This window comes from Equus quagga, chromosome 2 (assembly GCF_021613505.1).
Source record: "Equus quagga isolate Etosha38 chromosome 2, UCLA_HA_Equagga_1.0, whole genome shotgun sequence".
In the NCBI taxonomy this organism is placed as follows: domain Eukaryota; kingdom Metazoa; phylum Chordata; class Mammalia; order Perissodactyla; family Equidae; genus Equus; species Equus quagga.
In genome coordinates, this window is record NC_060268.1 from 40,778,420 (window position 1) to 40,805,547 (window position 27,128).

The 27,128-nt window shown below is 36.1% G+C and overlaps 1 protein-coding gene across 3 annotated transcripts in view; it reads left to right on the forward strand.

Annotated features, from left to right (window-relative positions):
- The window catches only part of WDR76 (WD repeat domain 76), a 63,404-nt gene that overhangs the window by 31,598 nt on the left and 4,678 nt on the right, over positions 1-27,128 (forward strand). For all 3 annotated transcript variants that reach the window (XM_046655435.1, XM_046655436.1, XM_046655434.1), the window contains 8 exons: positions 4,010-4,139; positions 5,688-5,789; positions 5,883-5,926; positions 7,088-7,241; positions 15,823-15,981; positions 21,371-21,588; positions 22,167-22,319; positions 24,214-24,267. In XM_046655435.1, coding sequence (XP_046511391.1) covers positions 4,010-4,139; positions 5,688-5,789; positions 5,883-5,926; positions 7,088-7,241; positions 15,823-15,981; positions 21,371-21,588; positions 22,167-22,319; positions 24,214-24,267 — 1,014 coding nt within the window. The remainder of the gene's footprint in view (positions 1-4,009; positions 4,140-5,687; positions 5,790-5,882; positions 5,927-7,087; positions 7,242-15,822; positions 15,982-21,370; positions 21,589-22,166; positions 22,320-24,213; positions 24,268-27,128) is intronic.

Here is a 27,128-nt window from a genome sequence, read left to right on the forward strand (position 1 = left end):
TTGTTTAGTGCTGTCAAGTCAATTCTGACTGCTCGCGTCCCTGTGTATAGCTGAGCAGAACCCCACCTGGTCTTTTCGAGCCATCCTCTCACCTTCTGGAGTTATATCAGACAATGCTCCACTGCTATTCACAGGGTTTTCATGACCGATTTTTTCAGAGGTGGGTGGCCAGGTCCTTCTTTCTAGTTTGTCTTAGTCTGGAAGCTCTGCTGAAAGCTGTCCACCTTCGGTGACCCTTCTGGTATTTGAAATACCAGTGGCATTGCTTTGAGCATCACAGCAGCATGCAGCCACCACAATATAACAACCAACAGATGGGAGCATTGTAGTTCCCTGACTGGGAAATGAACCTGGGCCATGGTGGTCACAGTGCCAAATCTTAACCGCTAGACCACCAGGGCTGGCTATACACATAAGCGCTTATATACATAAGCATACATATGTATATATAAATGCACAGACATAAGATATATATGTTAAGCATACATAATCAAATACATTGTTGTTATTTTGAACAAACTGTTATCTTACATCAATTAAGAATAAGAAAAAAGTTATTTTACCTTTACTTATTCCTTCTGCAATGCTCTTCCTATCTTTATGTAAATCTAAGTTTCCGACATATGTTATTTTTCTTCTCTCTAAAGAACTTCTTTTAACATTTATTGCAAAGCAGGACTACTGGCTACATATTCCCATAATTTTTTTTTTTAAAGATTTTATTTTTCCTTTTTCTCCCCAAAGCGCCCCAGTACATAGTTGTATATTTTAGTTGTGGATCCTTCTAGTTGTGGCATGTGGGATGGTTTGATGAGCAGTGCCATGTCCGTGCCCAGGATCCGAACCGGCAAAACCCTCGGCCGCCGAAGTGGAGTGCGCAAACTTAACCACTCAGCCACAGGGCTGGTCCCTCCCATAATTTTTGTTTGAGAAAGTCTTATTTCCTTCACTTTTGATGGATAATTTCCCAGGATACAGAATCCTAGGTTGATTGGTTTTTTCTCTCAACACTTTCAATATTTCACTAGACTCTTTTCTTGCTTTCACGGTTTCTGAGAAGATGGATATAACTCTGATCTTTGTTCCTCCATAGATAAGGTGGTGTTTTTCCTTCTGGCTTCTTTCAGGATTTTTCATCTTTGTTTTTTTTGTAGTTTGGAAATGAATTGCCTTGGTGTAGGATTTTTTTTGGCATTTAAATTGCTTGATGCACTCTGACCTTCCTGGATCTGTGATTTGGTGCCTGACATTAATTTGGAGAAATTCTCAGTTGTTATCGTTTCAAATATTTCCTCCGTTCCCTTTCTTTTTCCTCTCCTTCTGCTATTCCCATTATGTGTATGTTACACCTTTTGTAGTTGTCCCACAGTCCTTGGATATTCTGGGGTTTTTTTTTCAGTCTTTTTTCTCCTTGCTTTCAGTTTTGGAGGTTCCTATTGAGATATCCTCAAGCTCAGAGATTCTTTCCTCAGCCATGTCTACTCTTTAAATAGGCCCATCAAAGGCATTCCTGTTAGAGTGTTTTTGATCTCTAGCATTTATTTTTGGTTCTTTCTTAGGATTTCCATCTCTCTGCTTATATTGCCCATCTGTTCTTGCATGATGTCTCTTATCCATTAGAGCCCTTCGCATATTAATTGTAGTTGTTTTAAATTCCTGGTCTGATAGTTCCAACATTCCTGTTACGTCGGTTCTAATGCTTGCTCTGTCTCTTCAAATTGTGTTTTTTGCCTCTCGGTGTGCCTTGTAATTTTTTTCTTGATAACTGGACATGATGTACTGGGGAAAAGGAACTGTTGTAAATAGGCCTTTAGTAATGTGGTACAGTGTAGGGGGAAGGGAAGCATCCTGTGATAAGGTCTCAGTCTTTAGTGAGCCTGTCTCTGCCTCTGGACTGAGAATTTCACAAATGTTTTAGGTTTTTTCCAAGCCGGTTAGGTGGGAGAGGATGACAAGAGTGGGCTGGAGTTGGGTATTTCCCTTCTCCTGGGTCAGTTAGGCTCTGATAATACCCTAGCAGGTTAGGCTCTGGTTAAGTAGTTCTCCTGAAGGCAGGTCTCATTGAGAAGAACAGAGTGCTCTGGTATATTTCAAAATGGTTTCTTTTTCCCACCCTCTGGGGGAAGTATGAAGGGATTTTTCTCTGATAGTTAACTATGAGGACTTAGTTGAGCTCCTGGACGTAAATCTCACAAAATTGTTGTGGTGAGTACCTTTTGAGGTTTTTTTTTTTTCCAAAGACTTTATTTATTTTTAAAGATTTTATTTTGTTCTTTTTTCTCCCCAAAGCCCCCACGGTACATAGTTGTATATTCTTTGTTGTGGGTCCTTCTAGTTGTGGCATGTGGGACAGTGCCTCAGCATGGTTTGATGAGCAGTGCCATGTCCGCGCCCAGGATTCGAACCAACGAAACACTGGCCACCTGCAGTGGAGCGCGTGAACTTAACCACTCGGCCACGGGGCCAGCCCCCCAAAAGACTTTATTTTTTTAGAGAAGTTTTAGTTTCACAAGGAAATTGAGAGGAAGTTAGAGAGATTTCTCAAATATCCCCTGCCCCTACGCCCTCATAGCCTCCCTCATTATCAACATTACTCACCAGAGTGGTACATTTGTTACCAAGAATGAACCTACACTGATACATCATAATCACTCTAAGTCCGTAGTTTACTTTAAGGTTCACTCTTGGTGTTGTACCCTATGGATTTGTACAAATGTATAATGACATATATCCATCATTATAATATACAGAGTATTTTCACTGTCCTAAAAATCCTCTATGTTCTGCCTATTCATCCCCTTCCTATCACCACTCCTGTGAGTCACTGATCTTTTTATTGTCTCCATAGTTTTACCTTTTCCATAATATCATGTATTTGGGATCATACAGTATGTAGCCTTTTCAGATTGGCTTCTTTCTCTTAGTAATATACGTTTAATGTTCCTCCATGTCTTTTCATGGCTTGATAGCTCATTTCTTTTTAGTGCTGAATAATATTCCATTAACTGGATTACCACAGTCTGTTTATCCATTCACCTGTTGAAGGACATCTTGGTTGCCTAGTTTTGCCAGTTACGAACAAAGCTGCTGCTAACATCCACGTGCAGATTTTTGTGTGAACCACCCAGGAGTTTTTAACTCTCAGACTTGTCCACCCTGAGTCTCCAGCAATTGGTCAGTTACCATTCAGGTTTTCCTACCCTGGCACTTGATCCTATGATGGTTTCTGTTCCTGAGTCTCTGCTCCAGTAAGCATAACTCCTTGTATTTGCTGTCTGTCTCTAGTATGGGGCTCAGCAGTTTGCACTGTGACCTCGCCTCTCTTAATTTTGATTGTTGATTTTTCAGTCTGGTTAGCTTTTTACTTGGCAAGGCAGAGTTGTGGCTTTCAAGCTCCTTACATATGGAACTGAAAACTTAAAATTAAAAAACTTATAGTAAAACAACTACTTTTTTTAAATGAAAAAATAGTACATAAAAAAGTAGGGTATGTATATGATTTTAAAAAGTAAACTATATGGAAGGGAAGGCAATGAAACATTTAAATATCTTTCTCATCCTAGACCTTAGTTCTTCAGGCCTTCTCCCTAGAGGAAACCACTGTTAATAGTTTTCATGTATATTCTTCCGTAGGTAATTTCAGCATGTGCAAATGTGTGACATTTTTGTAAATAAGCAAATGGAAGCATATTTAACATATACTGGACCTTGTTTTTGCTTCTTATATCTTAGGGTTCATGTCATATCAGCACACAAAGATCTATTTTATTCTTTTTTATGGCTGCATATTCTATTAGATACGTATGTCATAATTTAATACCTTTTACCTCCCTATGATGAACATTTATGTTTCCAGAGTTTTAATTAAAATTGGTGTAGCCATGTACATACATCTTTGCAATGTGTGAATATATCCATGAGATACATTCCTATAAGTTATTTCCTTAATATTAGTAGATACATATAATTGTTTTATGAGTGTAACGTGAGTTTTTTCCCACTCCTTTAGAAAGAAGCCTAAGAAGAGAGAAAATGAGATTGGATGTAGAAGGTCAATGCGATTACTAAAAGTAGATCCTTCAGGAGTTTCATTACCAACAACCCCAACCCAGCCAACAATATTAGTAGCAGATGAAAATGTAAGAAAGAGTGCCAATACATTATATTAACTCAACAAAATACTGAAAAATTTGAAGTGTTTGAAACTAGACAAAAAAGTCATTGAATTATGTTTAATTTGTACTTCATCAATTTAATACTTCACAGTCGTATGGTTTAATGAGTAAGATTTCAAAGTCATAAAGACTGGGTTGGATTCTGTATTTCTGCAGGCTTACCTGCTGTGGGATTGTGGGTAAATTACTTAACCTTTCTGAGCCTTGGTTTCCCCATTTTTAAAATGGCAACAATAATAGAAACCTCCAAGGGGTATTGTGAGGGTTAAATGAAATAGTATCTAAAGAGTTCCTTACGTTGTATTAAGGGCTTAGCAAGTAGTCAATAAATGGGAGTTATTAACATTATTAATAATAAATATGTAATAATAGTGATGGGGGTCCCTTTCTGTACTATAATTATATACTATCAGTGAGAGAGTTTTTATTTACCGAATTTATTATCTAAATAAGGTTGTAATTATATTTTTTATTCAAGAGCACTGACTGTTTTTAATACTTTATATCAAAGTGCTTAATTATAAATTGAAACATAGCACTAATTAGACTGATGCTTTGGGAGCTAATTGCAAATTAAGGTGCTGGGGAAGAGTAGCTTTCACATTTTATTGAAGCCTCCATCCATGATAAGAAATATAATTATGTTGAACCCATTCCACACACACACACACACACACACACACACACACAGACAACTGAGACAAAACTTTTGTGAATTGATGTTTATCCTTATTACATGTGATGCGTTTTTGTATTTTCTATTCTAGTCTTTTCTCATTTGCTAAAACACATTGCTGGTTGTGATGTATTAAAATGATTTCACGACCCATTGTTAGAACTTGTGATTTAAAAAACACTGGCATAGAATAATAACTTTGAATAATGAAATTGAATTGATCTGAATCAGTTCCCAGCAATTCCAATTATTGGCAGTGTAACTTGGACAAGTTAACTTCCCTAAGTTTCATTCCAATATCTTTAAAATGTGGTATCTCTGGGGCTGGCCCCATGGCCAAGTGATTAAGTTTTCACACTCCACTTTGGTGGCCCGGGGTTTGTCAGTTTGAATCCTGGGTGCGGACCTATACACCACTCATCAGGCCATGCTGTGGTGGCATCCCACATAGAGGAACTAGAATGACCTACAAGTAGGATATACAACTGTGTACTGGGGTTTTGGGAAGGGAAAAAAAAAGGAAGATTGGCCACAGATGTTAGTCAGGGCCAATTGTCCTCACCAAAAATAAAAAACATGAAAAAAAAACAGCTGTTAAAAAAATAAATAAAATAAAATGTGATATCTCATTCACTGGATTAGTGAGAGGATTAAATGAGATAATACATGTTATTACTTTACAGGATACTTGGCATTCATTGAACAACTATTTTTGAATGCTAACAATGTGGCACTCCTGTTGTTGGTGTTGAAAGTTTAAAGTAGTGAAAAACCTCAAGCTTACATTTTAGGGCAGGGTGACAATCAACTTTTTTTTTTCTTATTTTTCATAACAGCCTTTGTTACCTCCTGGGCCTTTAGAAATGACTCCTGAAAATCAAGATGATAACAGTGAGCTATTTAAAGGATTTCTACAGACTTGGGCAGAAGTGAGCAAGGTATCATTTGGGGGGGCTTATAGCTTTTAGAATCATCTATTAAGGAAATCTCAGTACATATATTAACTTAGTTCTTTGGTCTCATTGTTTCAGACAAGTAGTAAGAATGCTGAGAAGGGATTATCTAGCATTAAAAGGTGAGTTAAAATTCCTTGCTTTTGTTTTACACTTTCTGAGATTTTTAAGTTATAAAGACTATATACCGTTACAGGAAATTTTGAAAATGAAGTGAAAAAATTGCCCATAATATTTCTACCCTAACAACTGTTGTTTTTGTATGTTTCCTTTCAAGTATTGCCATATGCAATACCACTAGGATATAAGCTTGATGAATGCAGGATTTTGTCTCAATAACTAGAACAGTACCTAGCACATAATAGATATTCATTCAATGTTTACTAAGTGAATGAATTCACATAAATTTTAATTTTATGTTCTAATGTATATACAATTTTGCATTATACTTTTTCATTAACATTGTGGTTGCATGTTATTAGAGCCCTGAAATTTATTGAATAATTGCATAATACTCCATTGAGTAGGTGGAATTTACTTAACTTCCTTTCACTCCCTTGGTATTTGGAGTTGTTTTCTATTTAGTTTTGTGTGTTTGTATGTCTGCATGTGTTTCTTTCTTTTTTTTTTAGAGATTGGCACTTGAGCTAACAACTGTTGCCAATCTTCTTCTTCTTTTTTTTCTGCTTTTTCTCCCCAAATCCCCCCAGTACATAGTTGTATACTTTAGTTGTGGGTCCTTCTAGTTGTGGCATGTGGGATGCCACCTCAACGTGGCCTGATGAGTGGTTCCATGTCTGCGCCCAGGATCCGAACCAGTGAAACCCTGGGCCCCCAAAGTGGAGCACGTGAAGTTAACCACTTGGCCATGGGGCCAGCCCCTTGCATGTGTTTCTTGAAGTGTGTACTAGTGATAGTGGGTTATTGCCTTAGGATAGATTCCAGAAGTGAGATTAATGAGTCACATATTTTGGCCTTTTTTATGGCTCTTAGTAAACATTGCTGAATTGTTTTCCAAAATCTTTTTCTTCTGAAAATCTTATATGAACTTACTCTGCCACTAGCAATATATGTGAATGTGTATGTTTAACTGCAGTTTACTAGCTTTTATAAGTGAAAAATGGTATTCCATTGTTTAATTTGATTTCCTTGGTTTCCAGGAAGTTGAATATTTTCCTACATTTATTTACTAATTGTGATTTTTCTCTTTTGACTCATATTTCACTTATTTTGACTATTGAGATTGGTTTTACTTCTAAAATTTGAATTTTTAATGTTCTCAGCTACAAAGCCAGTTTAAGTGGCATGGTCATCAGTGAAGATACTGTTAATAAAGTTACCAAAGGCCCAATATTCGCTATAGCTATCCACCCATCAGAAACTAGAACTTTGCTGGCAGCTGGGGCCAAATCTGGGCAAGTCGGACTTTGGGATTTGGTAAGTTATTATTAATTTTTTGAAAATATTAAAGTTTGACTGAAGCAAATAGTCTGCAAGAGAATAGCCTAGAGCCATGTGTTTATAGATGTTACTTGAGGTTTATAGTTTTGTGCTTTTGTGATTCCAAATTTTAGAAATATAGAGGAATTTAAATTTGCTTTATAGAAGTTTAACATTTTTAGCTTGAATATCATTAGTCGTCTGAGCGTGAACTAACTGCCAGGAAACTTTATTACAGCTTTAAGTGTATGTGTGAAAAGCTCACACAAAGTTCTTAGTTTCCTGATTATGTTTAAAATACAGTTTCTAAGCTGGATCAAAATATCTTCTCAGGGATCTGCTTAGGATGATTCCAGTCATTTTTTCTGCATCTATTGAGATAATCATGTGGTTTTTATTCCTCATTTTGTTAATGTGGTGTATCACATTGATTGATTTGCGGATGTTGAACCATCCCTGCATCCCTGGTATAAATCCCACTTGATCATGGTGTATGTCTTTTTAATGTATTGCTGTATGCAGTTTGCCGATATTTTGTTGAGGAGTTTTGCATCTATGTTAGTCAGCGATATTGGCCTGTAATTTTCCTTCTTTAGGTTGTCCTTATCTGGCTTTGGGATCAGGGTGATGTTGGCCTTGTAAAATGTGTTAGGAAGTATTCCATCTTCTTCAACTATTTGGAATAGATTGAGAAAGATAAGTATTCAGTCTTTTTTGAGTGTTTGGTAGAATTCTCCAGAGAAGCCATTTGGTCCTGGACTTGTATTTTTTTGGAGTTTTTCTTTTTTTTATTGAGGTTATGATAGTTTACAATATTGTGAAATTTCAGTTGTACCTTATTATTAGTCAGTCATCTTATAGATGTGCCCCTTCACCCTTTGTGCTCACCCCGCCACCCTCCTTCCCCCTGATAACCTCTAAATAGTTCTCTTTGTCTATGTGTTTCTTTATCTTCCATATAAGAGTGGAATCATACAGTGTTTGTCTTTTTCTATCTGGCTTATTTCGCTTAACATAATACCCTCAAGGTCCATCCATGTGGTGAATGGGACAATTTTGTCATTTTTTATGGCCGAGTGGTATTCCATTGTATATATATGTACCATATCTTCTTTATCCAGTCATCAATCCATGGGCACTTGGGTTGATTCCACATCTTGGCTTTGTGAATAATGCTGCAATGAACATAGGGGTGCAGAGGTATCTTTGAATTGCTGATTTCAAGTTCTTTGGATAGATATCCAGTGTGGGATGGCTGGGTCATATGGTATTTCTATTTTTAGTTTTTTGAGAAATCTCCATACTGTTTTCCATAGTGGCTGAACCAGTTTGCATTCCCACCAGCAGTGTGTGAGGGTTCCCCTCTTCTCCGCAACCTCTCCAACATTTCCTATTTTTTGTCTTGGTTATTATAGCCGTTCTAATGGGTGTAAGGTGATATCTTAGTGTAGTTTTGATTTGCATTTCCCTGACGATCAGTGATGTTGAGCATCTTTTCATGTGCCTATTGGCCATCTGACACTTCTTTGGAGAAATGTCTGTTCATATCCTCTGCCCATTTTTCGATCAGGTTGTTTGGTTTTTTTGTTGTTGAGTTGTGTGAGTTCTTTATATATTTTGGAGATTAACCCATTGTTGCATATATGATTTGCAAATATTTTCTCCCAGTTGGTGGATTGTCTTTTCATTTTGTTTCTTGTTTCCTTTGCCTTGCAGAAGCTCTTTAATCTGAAGTCCCACTTGTTTATTTTTTCTTTTGTTTTCCTTGTTCCAGTAGACATGGTATTTGCAAAGAGCTTTTTAAGACCAATGTCAAAGAGTCTACTGCCTATATTTTCTCCTAGGAGTTTTAGGGTTTTGGATCTTACCTTCAAGTGTTTGATGCACTTGAGTTAATTTTTGTGTATGGTGAAAGATAATGGTCTACTTTCATTCTTTTGCATGTGGCTGTCCAGTTTTCCCAAGATTTATTGAAGAGACTTTCCTTTCTCCATTGTGTATTCTTAGCTCCTTTGTCGAAGATTAGCTATCCAAAGATGTGTGGTTTTGTTTCTGGGTTTTCAATTCTGTTCCATGAATCTATGTGCCTGTTTTTGTACCAGTACCATGCTGTTTTCTTGTTTTAAGATTGGCACCTGAGCTAACTTCTGTTGCCAATCTTCTTCTCCTCTCCAAAGCCCCCCAGTATGTAGGTGTATATTCTAGTTGCAGGTCCTTCTGGTTGTGCTATGTGGGACACCACCTCAGCATGGCTTAATGAGCAGTGCCACGTCTGTGCCCAGGATCCAAACTGGCAAAACACTGGGCTGCTGAAGCAGAGTGCACAGACTGAACCACTCAGCCATGGGGCTGGCCCTAACCATGCTGTTTTGATTACTATAGCTTTGTAGTATATTTTGAAGTCAGGGATTGTGATGCCTCCAGGTTTGTTGTTTTTTCTCAGGATTACTTTAGCTATTTGAGGTCTTTTGTTGCCCCATATGAATTTTAGGATTCTTTGTTCTATTTCTGTGAAGAATGTCATTGGGATTCTGATTGGGATTGCACTGAATCTATAGATTGCTTTAGGTAGTATGGACATTTTAACTATGTTTCTTCTTCCAATCCATGTGTGTGGAATATCTTTCCATTTCTTTATGTCATCATCGATTTCTTTCAATAATGTCTTATAGTTTTCATTGTATAGGTCTTTCACCTCCTTGGTTAAATTTATTCCTAGATATTTTGTTCTTTTTGTTGCAGTTGTAAATGGGATTGTATTCTTGAGTTCTCATTCTATTAGTTCGTTATCAGAGTATAGAAATGCAACTGATTTTTGTAAGCTGATTTAGTACCCTGCAACTGTGCTGTATTTGTTGATTATTTCTAATAGTTTTCTGATGGATTTTTTAGGGTTTTCTGTGTATAAAATCATGTCATCTTCAAACAGTGAGAGTTTCACTTTTTCATTGCCTATTTGGATTCCTTTTACTACTTTTTCTTCCCTATTGCTCTGGCCAGGACCTCCGGTACTGTGTTGAAAAAGAGTGGTGAGAGTGGGCACCCTTGTCTTGTTATTCTTCTCAGAGGGATGACTCAGTTTTTTCCTGTTGAGTATAGTGTTGGCTGTAGGTTTGTTATATATGGCCTTTATTATGTTGAAGTACTTTCCTTCTATACCCATTTCATTGAGAGTTTTATCATAAATGGCTGTTGGATCTTGTCACATGCTTTCTCTGCATCTATTCAGATGATGATGCATTTTTTATTCCTCATTTTGTAAATGTGGTGTATCACGTTGATTGGTTTGTGGTTATTGAACCATCCCTGTGTCCCTGGTATAAATCCCACTTGATCATAGTGTATGATCTTTTTAATTTATTGCTGTATTCGGTTTGCGACTATTTTGTTCAGGATTTTTGCATCTATGTTCATTAGTGATATCGGCTTGTAATTTTCCTTCTTTGTGTTGTCCTTGTCTGGCTTTGGGATCAGGGTGATGTTGGCCTTGTAAAATGTGTTAACAAGTGTCCCGTCTTCTTCAACTATTTGGAATAGATTGAGAAAGATTAGTATTAAATCTTCTTTGAAGGTTTGGTATAATTCTCCAGAGAAGCCATCTGGTCCTGAACTTTTGTTTTTATTTATTTATTTATTTATTTATTTATTTATTTATTTATTTATTTAATTTATTTATTTTTTTAAAGATTTTATTTTTTCCTTTTTCTCCCCAAAGCCCCCCGGTGCATAGTTGTATATATTCTTCACTGTGGGTCCTTCTAGTTGTGGCATGTGGGACGCTGCCTCAGCATGGTTTGATGAGCAGTGCCATGTCCGCGCATGGGATTCGAACCAACGAAACACTGGGCCACCTGCAGCGGAGCGCGAATTAACCACTCAGCCACGGGGCCAGCCCCTATTTTTTGGGAAGTTTTTGATTACTGTTTCACTCTCCTTAGTTGTGATTGGTCTATTCAGATTCTCTATTCTTCATTCAGTTTTGGGAGGTTGTATGAGTCTAAGAATTTATCCATTTCTTCTAGATTGTCCAATTTGTGGGCATATAGTTTTTCATAGCATTCTCTTATAATCCTTTGTATTTCTCTAGTATCTGTTGTGATTTCTCCTCTTTCATAATTTTATTTATTTGAGCCTTCTCTCTTTTTTTCTTAGTGAGTCTGGCTAAGGGTTTGTCAATGTTATTTATCCTCTCAAAGAATCAGCTCTTAGCTTCAGTGATCCTTTCTACTGTTGGTTTTTTTTTTTTTTGGTTTCAATTTCATTTATTTCTGCTCTGACTTTTATTGTTTCCCTCCTTCTGCTGACTTTGGGCTTTGTTTGTTCTTCTTTTTCTAATTCTGTTTGGTGTAGTTTAAGATTGCTTATTTGAGATTTTTCTTGTTTTTTAAGGTGGGCCTACACTGCTGTGAATTTCCCTTTTCAGACTGCTTTTGCTGCCACCCATATGAGTTTGTATGGTGTATTTTCATTTGTCTCCAGATATTTTTTTATTTCTTCTTTAATTTCTTCAATGATCCATTGGTTGTTCAGTAGCATGTTGTTTCGTCTCCACATATTTGTCACTTTCCTAGCTTTTTTCTTGTAGTTGAGTACTAGTTTTATAGTTTTATAGATTTTGGTCAGAAAAGATGCTTGATATGATTTCAGTCTTCTTAAATTTATTGAGGCTTGTCTTGTTTCTCAGCATATAGTCTATCCTTGAGAATGTTCCATGTGCACTTGAGAAGAGTATGTATTCTGCTGTTTTTGGATGGAGTGTTCTATATAGGTCTGTAAAGTCCATCTGCTCTAGCTTTTCATTTAATTCCACTGTTTCCTTGTTGACGTTCTGTCTGTCTGATCTATCCATTGATGTAAGTGTTAAGGTCCCCTGCTACTGTTATGTTGTTAATATTTCCTTTTAGGTCTGTTAATAGTTGCTTTATGTACTTTGGTGCTCCTGTGTTGGGTGCATATATATTTATCAGTGTTATGTCTTCTTGGTAGAGTGTCCTTTTTATCATTGTATACTGCCCCCTCTTTGTCTCTCATTGCCTGTTTTATCTTGAAGTCTACTTTGTCTGATATAAGTATGGCAACCCCCGCTTTCTTTTGTTTGCCATTAGCTTGGAGTATCATCTTCCATCCCTTCACTGTAAGCCTGTGTTTGTCTTTACAGCTGAGATGTGTTTCATGGAGGCAGCATATTGTTGGGTCTTGTTTTTTAATCCATCCCGCCACTGTGTCTTTTGATTGGAGAATACAATCCATTTATTTAGATTTACAGTGATTATTGATATATGAGGGCTTAATGCTGCCATTTTAGCACTCATTTTATGTTTGCTCTGTATGTCCCTTGTTTCTCTTCCCATGTGTTTCAGTCTACTGATTCAGAAATAAGAACTAACTTCTCTCTTATTTTGGGAACATAGGCTCTCCCTTATTTTGATAAGATATGAGTGGCAGGAGGAGGTGAAAGGATTTGGTAAAGAAAACAGAAGCAGAGAAATGAGAAGAGGACCAGAAATAGTATCAGGTTGTACAAGCTATGAGATGAGTTTCAAGGATGGGAGTTTGAGAGGGCTTCTTGCAGAGAAGTCAGAAGAATGGGAACAGGGAAAATGCCATTGGTTTTTTTAAAATAGGGTAGCATTAGTGAGTTGAGAGAATAGCTTCAATGATGAGGTAAGGAAGGTAACAGACTTTAGGAGAGTAAAAAAGAATGGGGTAGTGGAAGAAATGGAAGCAATCGGTAAAGACTATTTGTTGAAGAACTTTGAAAAGAAAAAATAGAGAATTAACATAGTCAAATGAAGATCTTTTCAGTTGCTTTGATCTGTACAGAGTTGAAGACATGTAGGAAAGTCTGTTTGTTATGTCTTTCCTTGTGACTCCAAAAATCTGTATTACTAAGTCTCTGTAGTCCAGTATCTCTCTCAGCCTTCTAATGTTCCAGGACACTTGGCTATCCCATTAACAGATTGAGCTAGTCTAAAACCAATATCTTGACCTTCCTGTGTGCTGTTTCAGCTGAAACCAACTATCCACCTCCCTCCTCCGGCCTCCATCTTTCTTCCTGGCTATGTAAAAGACTGTGCTTCTCTGAGGTAAAAACGAACTGGTTATAAGATACTAGGAGAAAGAGTCAGTATGTTATATTATGTCGGAGAAACTAACATGGACAGAGCAATTCAAGCATGATGAAAACAAAAATAATGACATGGCAACTAGACAAACGCTAGCACAAAAACAGCCAAAGAACCTAGCATGCAAAGACAGATGTAGAAGAAAAACATAACTCAAGGAAAGGAAGGAAATTTTCCATGGTTGCTCCAGGCTGTAGAACTGCACTGTTCAGTACAGTAGCTGCAAGTCATATGAGACTGTTTACATTTAAATAGAAAATTCAGTTGTCAGTTAAACTAGGCACATTTTTAGTGCTTAATAGCCACACATTGCTAGTGGATACCATAGTGGATACAGAACATCTCAGAAAGTCCTTTGGACAGTGCTGCCATGAAGTAAGTTAAAGACAACATTATTTTGGTAAAATATGACTCAAAGATAAGATGATAAAACAACAGAATGAGATGAAAAAGGAGATTGCAGAACTAAGGAAACAAATTGAAGATCAATGAAACTAATAAATTAGACAAAAACAAGGAACAGAATAGGCATTAATGAAAATTAAATTACAGACATTAAAGATCTGAGGTAATCTCAAACAGATGAGAAAGCTTTAAGAGACAAGCCAATAGAAAGGGAAAGACAGTCAAAGATGACACAACAAATGGAACAGAAAACATATTCAAAGAGAATTTTTCTGCAAAGACAGATTTGAATTGGCAGATTGAAATGTATACACCATGTCCTAGGAAAATTTGAAACTTAAAGGATAAAGAATTCTTCAGGCAGAAAAAACAAATTATATTCAAGGTGAAAAGACAGGCTTGCCATGGTTTTCTACAGCAACATTGCATGTAATGTCTACAAAGTTCTGAGGGAAGGAAGGGTAGCCCTGGAATATTTACCCAGCACAAGAGATTGTTCTAATATAAAGGCAGCAGGTGGGTGTTCTCAATTGTGAAAAAACTTAAGAAATTCAAGACCTGTGAGTTCATCTGGAAAAAACCTGCTTGACAGCAAATTTCAGCCAATTAAGAGTAAATCAAAATTAAGAATGGAGAAGCTAGAGAAAAGAATTAATCATGAGTGTTGAATCCATTTAAATGCAGAACGTAATATTAAACAGCTGTATGAATTATAGTTACAGAACTGGATGTGAATGTTATCAACCTGGACAAAATAAAAATAATAATATAACAAAATATAGAGATGGAGAAAGGGAAGATTGGAGGAGGAGTGAGAATAATGTTCTCAATCAATAGAAATCATCTAAAATTGAGACATAGTTAAATAAAAAAGCATAATGACTAAAACTGCTTTATGTTTTATACTTTTTTCTTAGGAGATATCTCTTATAAAGAAATACTCAAAGTTCAGAAATTCCTTTAGACTGATTTTATTTTATTATTTTGAAGTATAGTTAAACTTAATAATATTAAAAATGGCGTATATAGCATGGTCTGATTTTTTCCTAAATTTCTCCTCTGTCATTCTGTCTACAGAAGTACGTATAGAGATATCTGTAATGATAATTTTGGTTAATTTTAGATTTGAAGTGATTTTTAAAAACTTTTTGTATATTTGCATAGTTTTTGGGTTCTTTATAACAATGGAAACTTTTGTTTTTCTAAAAAATAAATGCTATAAACACGATGTTAACAGTGATTAACCCGGGGTAGGAGGAGGAGTGTGTGTAATTGGAATTTTTTTTCTTTCTTTCCTTTTTAAAAGTTCTTCTGTTTATTTTAAAGTTTAAATAAAAAAAGAAAACAATGTTTGAGTATTTCAGAGCAGACTAAGCCAGATTTGGAGATGATAGTTGATCTGGTTCATAATATAACATATGGCATAGGAATATAACTTATTCAAATCTGACAAGTGATGATTTAGGAATAGGTAATACAGTTGTGGAAAGGATAATCCTTAGAAGTAGTAACTCTAATGTGGAAATTCAAATACATGAATTTTCATGGTGTATTTAGGGGATAAAATATTTAAAAAATGATTATTTTGTGCCAGGACCAAATACCTTATGAACATTGTGCTGAGAATGATATACTCATATTATATAGAAGCACACGTAGCAAGTAAGGTGGTAGTGGTATTAATACTGTTTTTGATAGTCGGGGATTATGCTGTGTGTGAAATGAAGAGTAGATTTCTCATTTCCTGAAGATTTCATGAACTGAAGTCATAATAAGCAGTAATTTTTTCCCTCTGTATTATGAAAAGACTAGTTTGCTAGTTAAAATAAATGTGACTTAATATTGCTAGATTGAAAATTAGAAAAAAGTAATATAGTAACAGCATAAAGTTTCAAATTCTGACTTTCTGAATGGGAGAGTGGGTACAATTATAGACTAAGAAAAGACAATATAATACAGATGTAAATAGTTAATGACATAATGATGTAGAAAATATTACTACTTTTCACTAGTTTTTGTCTTTCTCCCTGCCCCCAACTCTCTTCTAGAGTCACCAACCTAAAGAAGATGGAATTTATGTTTTTCAACCCCATAGTCAGCCAGTTAGCTGTCTTTACTTCTCACCTGCCAATCCAGCTCATATACTGTCATTGAGCTATGATGGCACATTACGCTGTGGGGATTTTTCCAGAGCTGTTTTTGATGAGGTAAATATTAATGTGTTTATGTGTTGACTTCAGATGTTATTCTGGATTTTCTATGAGATGCTACATGAATGATTATTATACCAGATTGGGTGAGGTGGTATAGAATAGGAACTTTAGAACTATACTGCCCGAGTTAAAATCCCAGACCATGTGTTACTACTTGTGTGACCTTTGCAAGTTTCTTAACCTCTTTGTGCCTCAATTTCTTCAGTTGTGAAGTGGGATAGTAATAGTATCTGCTTTATGTGGTTGTCATAAGGATTAAATCAATTAATGCAAATATAGTACTTAGAGCCTGGCACAGAGTGTTTGCTCATGTTATTTTTATTTTTTCATTTTTGCAAAAAGCTTTTCAATAAATTAATTTACTCTTCTATTTTTAGGCTTAAGACTTGTACTTCTTTTTCACTCAGGGGAAAAAATTGAAATATTATTATACTTGTGTTCATTGTTCCTGGCTTTTGCAGATGTGAATTTTGTGGAGATGAGTCTTAAATGTGGCAAGAAAGACTATAGAGAAATTCATCACTTAACAGTATTACATTACATTATACTTAAAACTTTTTTTTTTTAAGATTTTATTTTTCCTTTTTCTCCCCAAAGCCCCCCGGTACATAGTTGTGTATTTTTAGTTGTGGGTCCTTCTAGTTGTGGTATATGGGGTGCCACCTCAGCATCACCTGATGAGCGGTGCCATGTCCACGCCTGGGATCCAAACCGGTGAAACCCTGGGCCACCGAAGCGGAGTGCTCTAACTTAACCACTTGGCCACGGGGCCGGCCCTTACTTAAAACTTTTGACCTGTAATATAACACAGACACTACAAAATTTGGTTTTCTCTAGTCTTCTAGCTAGGATATATAGTGTCTTATATGCCATATATATGTGATGGTAAAGAGATTAGCTCACCTGTTTTTATCTGGTGAAGTTAGAATGAAGAATTGCCATTGGATGTCGTATAATTGTACTCTAGCAAGAAATGGACACCTAGTTGGTTTTATTCAGCATCTTAGAACATCTTAGGCCAAGTTTATTTGTAACCACTTGTTGAGTATAAATAGAAAGTCTGTTCCTGGGCTGTTCTAACCCCCCTGCAAGGTCAAGTTAAGTTGAAGCCTGTTTAAGAATGGTTGAAAGACTGTGGGCTCATACTCACGACCACCCATCCTTCCAGAAACACTCTACCTAGATCACCAGACTATTCCTTGGACATTTTCTAATCAGTTGATCTCTGGCAGAGTAGGCCAGAAGCTTCCAAAAGGCCTGAGGAATCCTCACAATATTGGATCCCAGTGATTACGTTTTGGTCTACTACTTAAGGTGAACTTTCAAATTTGCTTAACTGTATCAGATTTTCTCAATAAGAGAATTCTTACAAATCAAACTTTTCTTTTTATTGTAGATTTTAATCTTATGAAACTTATGATGGTTTAGATCTGAGTTTTTATCCTTTATCTTATTTTGAATGAGACTTTTAAAGTTTTTAGAGGTCCTCAGTATAAGAGCATTTTATACGTGATAGACAATGAAGAGAACAGGGTACTCATCACTGAAGTTGCTTTGTAAATAATTTATGATCTAATTTTATGCCTTAATTTTTTATATAAGGCAGTACTCAAAATTAACAGATTCTGATGTCTTTGTAATTTTTTTAATATTCCTTGTACAGGTGATTCATAATTATTTTTAAAAGAGTTTTAAAATAATCATTTTAATAATTATAGTATGTACCTGCTTTTGTTTTGCTTTTCATTGTATTCCTAAAATGATCTTTCTTACAATTGAGGAAGCTTTTTCTCCCTGCTGAGGGCTAATAGTTCTTGGGTTTTCTTTTAAAAGTAAGGATGTTTAAGTGCCTTAAGGTCTGTTTATAACCATATGAAAAAAAAACTTCCAGACTATTAATGTTGTGTTGTTGGTCATGCTTGATTTCCTAACTACTGACAATTAGGAGAAACAGTTTCTTTTCTTATCAGTATCTTTGTGTCTTTTTTTCTTACAATTTTTATCTCTACCTTTTTAAAAATAGGTTTCTAAGAGCAACATTGATATTTCAAATCCTTATTAGAAATAAATAGGCTATCAGTCGTGGATTAAATGAGATAATATTTGTGTGAAGTCCTCTTTAAACTGTTTAATGGTAGCACTTTGGTTATTAATGCACAACAATGAAGTTGTCTATGCAAGTCATGTTCTCTTTTGTATTTGTTTATCTTCTTACAAGAAGGTTGGAGTTTGAAATTTAAAGGTATATCTATATTTTATCAGCCACTTAATAACTGATTATACTTATTTTTTTAAACAACTTTATCAAAATATAATTCACATACCACACAGTTCACCCATTTAAAGTGTAAAATCCAATGGTTTTTTGTATATTTACAGAATTGTGAAATCATTACCACAATCTAATTTTAGAATATTTTCATCACCCTAAAAAGAAACCCCTTGTCCATTAGCAGATACTCCCAGTTTTCCCCTCCTCCCAGCCCTAGGCAACCACTGATCTACTTTCTGTCCTTATAGATTTGCCTGTTCTGGACATTTCATATAAATGGAATCATACAATTTGTAGTCTTTTGTGACTGGCTTCTTTTGCTAGCAAAATGTTTTCAAGGTTCATCCATGTTGTAGAAGGTGTCAGTACGTCATCCTTTTTTTTATGGCTGAATAATGTTTCATTGTATGGATACACCACATTTTACTCATCCATTCATTAGTTGATGATCATTTTGGTTGTTTCCATTTTTTACTGTTGCAAATAATGCTGTTAGAAACATTCATGCACAAGTCTTGTGTGGACATATGCTTTCATTTCTGTTGGGTATATTCCCAAATATACCCAATATGAGAATTGTGGAGTCATATGGTAACTCTATGGTTAACATTTTGGGGAACTGCCAAACTGTTTTCCAAACCGGCTTCACCATTTTACATACTCATCGGCAATGCATGAGAGTTCCAATTTGACCATGTCCTTGCCAACACTTGTTATTGTTGGTGACTATAGCCGCCCTAATGGGTATGACGTGGTATTGCGTGTGGTTTTGATTTGCATTTCCCTAATGACTAATGATGCTGAGCATCTTTTCATCTGCTTATTGGCCATTTATATTTCTGTAGAGAAATGTCTATTTGGATCCTTTGCCTATTTTTCAATTGGGTTATCTTTTTAGTATAGAGTTTTAAGAGTTCTCTACTTATTTTTTTTAAGTCACATTTATTAGGGTAAAATTTACATTTTTAGGTGTACAGTTCTATGAGTTTGGGCAAATTGTATACACCTGTATGACAACGACCACAATCAAGGTATAGAAAATTTTCATCATCCAAAAAAGTTACCTCATGACGCTTTGTAGTCAGTCTCCCCTCCCTTCTTGAAGTCTCTGGAAACCATTGATGTGATTATTACATTATTACAGAAATGTAATTTACCCTGTTCCAGAATGTCGAGTAAATGGAATCATACAGTGTGTAGCTTTTTGTCTGACTTCTTTTACCTAGCACAATGCTTTTAAGATTCATCCATGATGTAGCATGTATCAGTAATTTGCTCCTGATACTACTGATTGAACAGTTACCTCGTGTTAGGCATTAACCTGAATGTGCTTTACATATATATATTATTAACCTTTATAACACCCTATGAAATAGATAATGTTATCTCCATTTAACAGCTGAAAAAACTGAGATAAAGAGATTTATTAGCTTGCTTAAGGACGTAAATGGCAGAACTAGAATTTGCACTTGGGTCTGTCTGACTCTAAAGCTCCTGTACTTCGTTTCATTTGTGTATATTGGGTTTTTTGGGGTGTGTGGGGGTTGGGATGCCTTTAGTTTATTAATTTGTTAATCTCAGTTCATAATTATACTTGTTATTAAAAATAAAATTCAGCAATTAGAATTGTGGTCACTCTCTCTTACTTGAATAGTGACACATTCTACGACTTGTTTTTTTTTTTACTGGGAAAGATTTACCCTGAGCTAACATCTGTTGCCAGTCTTCCTCTAGTTTTCCTGTGAGCTGCTGCCACAGCGTGACCACTGATAGATAAGTGATGTACATCTCTCCCTGGGAACTGAACCTGGGCCGCCGAAGCAGAGCATGGCAAACTTAACTACTCTTAACTACTAGGCCACCAAGGTTGGCCTTACCACATTTATTTATTTATTTATTTATTTATTTAAAGATTTTATTTTTTTTCTTTTTCTCCCCAAAGCCCCCCAGTACATAGTTGTGTAGCCTTCGTTGTGGGTCCTTCTAGTTGTGGCATGTGGGATGCTGCCTCAGCGTGGTTTGATGAGCAGTGCCATGTCCGCGCCCAGGATTCGAACCAACGAAACACTGGGCCGCCTGCAGCGGAGTGCGCGAACTTAACCATTCGGCCACGGGGCCAGCCCCCACCACATTTATTTTTTATTCCTTATATGTGTGAGCCCTGAACCCAAAGTGATAGTATTGTGGGTTATAAGTGATTAAAAAATTATATTAATACTTGCTGATGGTAAAATATTTACAGTAGATAGGGTATGCAAGGTAAAGCTACCTTGGGGGGGTAAAGCTTCCCCCATTCCCACTCTTTAGAAGTAACCCTTGTATTTTTTGTGTGTGCTTCCAGAAAGTGGACATATACTTACAAGCATATATATTTTTTTTTTCTTTGCGCTAATGTATTCATACTATATACATACTTTTTTGCAACTTGCTTTTTTCGCTTAAAAAGTACTTTGAACAGTTAGTAGTACAAATCTACCTCATTCTTTTTGGCATTACACAATATTTCAAAGTAGAGATGTACCATCATTTATTTAACCAGATCTCTTTTGGTGGACATTTAGGTTACTTCTTATTGCTATTATGAGCAGCCTTGCTGCAGGCATCCTTATATATATCTTAGTGAAATTATTTGGTATAAGCATTAAATATTTTGGTAGAATGTACCTGATTAGCTGTCAAAAATTTGTGTCTGTTTACATTTCCATCAAAAGTAGGTGAGCATTCAGGCATATATCTTGGACTTGGTTGGCAAAGTTACTTGCTATTTGAAGGTATTTCAGTTGGGTAGAATTCAGATCCAATCCATTTCCTAGTAAGTTTCACAGAGCAGATCTGTATCTGAGGTTTATTGGATTTAAGAGATTTGGAATGTAGCTTTGACATGAGTGGATGGGCCATTTGATAGCAGGCGAGTCTCAAGGCTGATTAGTACCTTAGTTTCATCTCTGTGAAAGGGGTTGATCATTTTGCCCTGTGCTTCCTGTGGGGATGATGGGAGGATAAATGAGGTTGTTTGGGTAAGGTGTTTTATAACTCTTTTACCAAAGAATTTATGCATTGGCTTTTTTTAAAAGAAGTGTTATATAAGTTGATTATTACTTATATCCTTAGGTATATAGAGACGAAAGAAGTAGCTTTTCTTCCTTTGACTTCTTGGCAGAAGATGCCTCCTCTTTAGTAGTAGGCCACTGGGATGGAAGTTTGTCATTGGTGGATAGACGGACACCTGGAACTTCTTATGAGAAACTTATCAGTTCTTCTTTGAGAAAAATAAGAACTGTTCATGTCCACCCAGTGCATAGACAATATTTCATCACTGCAGGATTGAGGTATGTTCTTCATAAAATTTTATGGTTTAGGGCTTTTAATGTTAGGAATAATGTTTTAGCTTGGTTGTCAAGGACATCTGCCTTGTGATACCCACAGGCCAAATAATTTTCCTTTCTATACCAACTAAAGTTCTTTTTAGTGTGATTTTTTTTAAATGAGAGATTCTTTGGGATTTAATAAATATTGAAAGCATTGAAACAAAAACACATTTTTGTTTTCCTTGGCATCAGATGCATTTACTTCTAGTCTTTTGAGAAAACTTGTAAAAAACAAAAAGTTATATGTGATCTATAACTTGTTGGTCTCTGTTAAATTTTTTCTTGGAGAGATTAGAAAACCAACTAGAATCTTGTCTCTCTGTACCCACTGGTTACATATATATGCTATAGTTTTGGAATTTTTCTACTGTTTTTTATCTATGCCAGTGTTTGTAAAATTAATAGAGAAGATTAGAGGATTCTGTCTTAACTGTTCTTCAACGTAATGAGCATTTGAGTGTCTAATTTATCTTTAGCGCTGTTCTAGAGACGAACTACATAGACTGTGGCAACACTGAGAATTATTCTTCCCATTACAGGGATGTTCATATTTATGATACAAGGCGCCTGACTCCCAAGGGAAACCAGCCTTTGATTTCTTTGACCGAACACACAAAGAGCCTCGCCTCTGCCTATTTTTCACCTCTTACTGGTAACAGAGTAGTGACCACATGTGCTGATTGTAAGCTGAGGTAAATTGGGAAGACAGAAATATGTTGTTAAGGAATCTCAGGAGTTGGTAGCTACTGCGTCAGTAAACCAGTAGCTTTGTTCACTGTGCTCCTTATTAAATTGTTAGCGTTATTGTTTTGTAGCCATATCTAGGTTCCTGAGATCTGTGGCCTGTACTTAATGGCTTTTCAGCAGTTTTGGGGTCTGGAAATTTCCTTGAGATTGACAGAGAAGGTCAGTAGCTGCCCTGGGGAGTCGATGTCAGGCTTCCCTTTCAGCTCTGAATAATTCCAGAAATCCCAACGAAACCAGGCTTGTGATATCTTGGAAAGGAGATAATTTTAACTTAGGGAGAAGCTCTGACTTGTGGATAGTAGGACATGCTCTACGAGAAAGGTGCTGAATGAAAGTTGTGGAGCCGCAGGCCCTGAGCAGGCAGAAAAGAGCAAAAACTGGGCTCCTATACAAACTGCTGGATATAGTTTTATGGTTTTAGCTTTGGTATCTTTCTTTTTTTTTTTAAAGATTTTATTTTTCCTTTTTCTCCCCAAAGCCCCTAGTACATAGTTGTATATTTTTTAGTTGTGGGTCCTTCTAGTTGTGGCGTGTGGGATGCTGCCTCAGCGTGGTTTGATGCGCGGTTCCACGTCTGCACCCAGGATCCCAACTGGTGAAACCCTGGGCGGCCGAAGCAGAGCCTGCGAACTTAACCACTCGGCCACGGGGCCGGCCCCAGCTTTGGTACCTTTCTGATGCTGCTTCTTAAAAATGGATTTAAAAATGTAATGTAAACCAGTTGGACCAAAAATAGAAAATAATGCCAATAAGAAAAGATGTGGAGAATTTCAAGTGCAACCATGAAGGAAAATGATTTTGTTCTCTTCTAGGATCCTGATTTTAACATTGCAAGCATTTCTCAGTTTAGGAGAGGTTTATCTTAAGTGATTTTGGAATTCATTCATTATTCATTCAACAAGTATCTGTTGAATGCATACTGTGGGCCAGGCTCTAGAAAGGCACCTAATTTCTGTTTAGACCCATCTTTTGGGAGGAGCATGGTCTGTATGTGTGACAGGTGCCCTCAATTAGTTTCTGGTAAAGTCTGTGAGCATTACCAGGTGGTGCATTAAGAGATTTAGTCACCAGGCAATGGGAGTGCAGTGTCCTCTTTCCACCCACACAGTTTCCTTTGTCTCAAGAGCTACCTGTTTGTCCCATTTCTGTTTATTTGTACTGCAAAGTTCACTCTTGTTACATTAGTTGTTAGTGATTTGACTTTCTATTAATCTAATTAGACAGTAAGGTCTAGTGTCAAGAAACTACACTGGAATAGCTAGGAACAAGGAGAAGGGGGAGGTGGTGGAGATGTGGTTAGTTTCTTTCTGCCTGGGTAGCTGGCAGAGGCTTCTGGATTCCTCCAGCTGCCCTACAAGAAGTCCTCCCTTTGCTGGCCAGTCTTAGTCTTGCCAGCACCTGGAAATGACACTATCAGACCCTCAACTGGTGAGTCTCATGGGGAAATTGCTATTGATACATGCATGGACTTTTAGGTTATTTTGTACATTTTCAGATCACATTCCTTATATATTACCTATATGACTGTGAATCTGAATATAGTTTTTGAGTCCAGGTTATCACCTTAGAATGTACATTTTAAGTTTGGATTAATAGTATTTAAATAAATTATTTCCACACTAAACTATATAAACACTAAATTTTATAATATTCCTTGTAACTTTTGTTAAATATACCAGCTAAGGTTTGTCACAGCCTAATCCTACATCTTTTAAAATAACAATCGTATTTTATATCATTAACCAATGAAAATCTTGTTAAATACACTGATGTTATTTCAGAAAAATTTCAAGAAACAATAAAAAGTGTGTTACCTTATTCTTGATTTTTATTTTGCAGAATCTTTGATAGCAGCTGTATATCCTCTCAGATTCCTCTCCTCACCACCATAAGGTAGGTTTCCATATGCCAAATAATGTAGACCCTGGATTACTATGAGTTATTTGTTGGAGTGCATGCATTAGACATCTGATTGTCAAAGAGATGTAGTAGGTATGATTTTTGTGTTATGTTGTTTAAGTGTCCCAGGTTGCTAGTTCCTATCCTATCCAGAAGGATTCTTGCCTTCAGGTTCCCTGTGTCTGTAATGAGTTTCAGTCTCTTTTAGGCAGTAGCTGTTCTCTGCAGCTGGGCAGTTATTTTTGGTTAAGGAGAATGACTTTATCTGCCCTGAGTTATTCACATTATCTTATTAAAGAAGACTGTAACTCCTCACCTGCTGACGAGGCTGAAGCTGTGTATTTGTGCCTGTTCATTCTGGGCTTAGAGGGCTTCCGCACCTGCTCACTTACTTTATTTCTTTGGTTATCCTCTTTTTGCATCTGCTACTTTTAGTGTATGTATTTTAATCAAACTTTACACAATGCCTTCTTCCGAGACATCCCTCTTTAGTAATATTTATGAAGTTGGCGACAGGGTATACAGTATACGTTGATTGTTGCTTCATGAGGTTTGTAGTCTGTAGAGGCTATATTTAAGTATGTTCATTTCCTTTTTCACAAATTTCCCCCCTTCATTTCCTTTTTCAGACTAGTATATTGGTTTCTAATGTGTATTTTAAAAAATTAGGGTGATGATTCTGGGGTCAGTAAGAATTTTCATTAAAGATAGGTTCATTGCGTGGCAGTGGGAAATGTGGTTCTCTGTAGTCCATACTTCTTTAATAAGAAAGGGTTGTAAATGATATTAAGGTATAGAGAAGAAAAGAACAGTACTTTTCTTTTTGCTTTGGAGAGCTGTAAAGAGCCCCAAATGTATTTTTTAAAATTATTTTATTTTTAGTTGTGGTTATAAATACATAACGAATTCACCATCTTAGCCATTTGTAAGTGTACTGTTCAGTAGTGTTAGGTGTATTCACGTTGTTGTGCAAGAGATTTCTAGAACTTTTTCATCTTGCACGACTGAAACTCTCTGCCCATTAAACATTAATTCCTCCTTCCCTCTTCTCCCAGACGTTGGCAACCATCTGTCTACTACTTTCCATTTTTATGATTTTGACTACTTCAGATACTTCATATGAGTGGTATCATACAGTATTTGTCATTTTGTAACTGGCTTATTTCACTTAGCATAATGTCCTTCATGTTCATCCATATTCTAGCATGTGACAGAATCTCCTCCCTTTTTTTAAGTCTGCATAATATTCCATTGTATGTATGGAATGTATATACCACGCTTTCTTTATCTATTCATCTGTTGATGGACATTTGGATTGTTTCTACCTCTTGGCTATTGTGAATAATGTTACAGTGAACATGGGTGTGCAAATATCTCTTTAAGATCTTGCTTTGAATTCTTTTGGTTATACACCCAGAAGGAAGATTTTGATGGATCATATGGTAATCCTATTTTTAATTTTTTGAGGAACCTCCATACTGTTTTTCCATAGCGGCTGCACAGTTTTACACTCCCACCAACACTGCACTAGGGTTCTAATTTTTATTTATATTCATCAACTCTTGTTTTCTCTTATTTTGTTAGTGATTATCCTAATGAGCGTGAGGTAATATCTCATTGTGGTTTTGATTTGCATTTCTTTAATCATTAGTGATGTTGAATATCTTTTCATATGCTTGTTGGCTATTTGTATATTTTCTTTGGAGAATTGTCTATTCAAGTCTTTTGCCCATTTTTGAATTGTCATTTTTGTTGTTAAGTTATAGGACTTCCTTACATATTCTGCATGTTAACCCTTATTAAATATATGATTACAAATATTTTCTACCATTCTGTAGGTTGCCTTTTCACTCTGTTGATTGTTTCCCTTGATGCACAGAGTTTTTCAGTTTGATGTGGTCCTATTTGTCTATTTTTACTTTTGTTGCCTGTGCTTTTGGTGTCATATCCAAGAAATCATTGAAAAATCCAATGTCCTAAAGCTTTTCCCCTATGTTTTCTTCTAGGAGTTTTATAGTTTTAGGTGTTATGTTTAGGTCTTTAACCCATTTTGAGTTAATTTTTGTATATTGTGTAAGGTTACTGTCCAACTTCATTCTTTTGGATGTGGATATCCAGTTTTCCCAGCACGAGGGAGATTTCTTCATTTGTTGAAGAGACTATCCCTTCCCCATTGTGTGGTGTTGGCACCCTTGTTGAAGATCATTTGATCACATACATGAGGGTTTATTTCTGGGCTTTCCGTTCTGTTCCATTGGTCTGTATGTCTGTCTTTATGCCAATACCACATTGCCTTGATTACTGTTGCTTTGTAGTATGTTTTGAAATCAAGAAGTGTGAGGTCCCGAATTGTGTTTTTCATTTTTTAGATTGTTTTGGCATTCATGGTCCCTTGAGCTTCTATTTCAGTTTTAGGCTTTTTCCCTATTTATGCAAAAAATACCGTTGGGATTTTGATAGGAATTGCATTGACTCTCTAGATCATTTTGGGTAGTATGGACATTTTAACAATATTAAGTCTTCCACTCCATGAACATGATGTCTTTCCATTTATTTGTATGTTCTTTGATTTGCTTTAGTAATGTTTTATAGTTTTTAGTGTACAAATCTTTCATCTCTTTGGTTAAATTTATTCTGAAGTATTTTATTCTTTTAGAGTCTATCATAAATGGGGTTGTTTTCTTAGTTTCCATTTTGAATTAGTCATTGTTAGTGTGTAGAAAATGTAACTGATTTTTGTGTGTTGATTTTTGTATCCTGCAACTTTGCTGAAATCATTTTCATTTTAACAGTTTTTTGTGTGTGTGTGAAATTTTTAGGATTTTCTACATGAAAGATCTTGTCAGGGGCTGGCC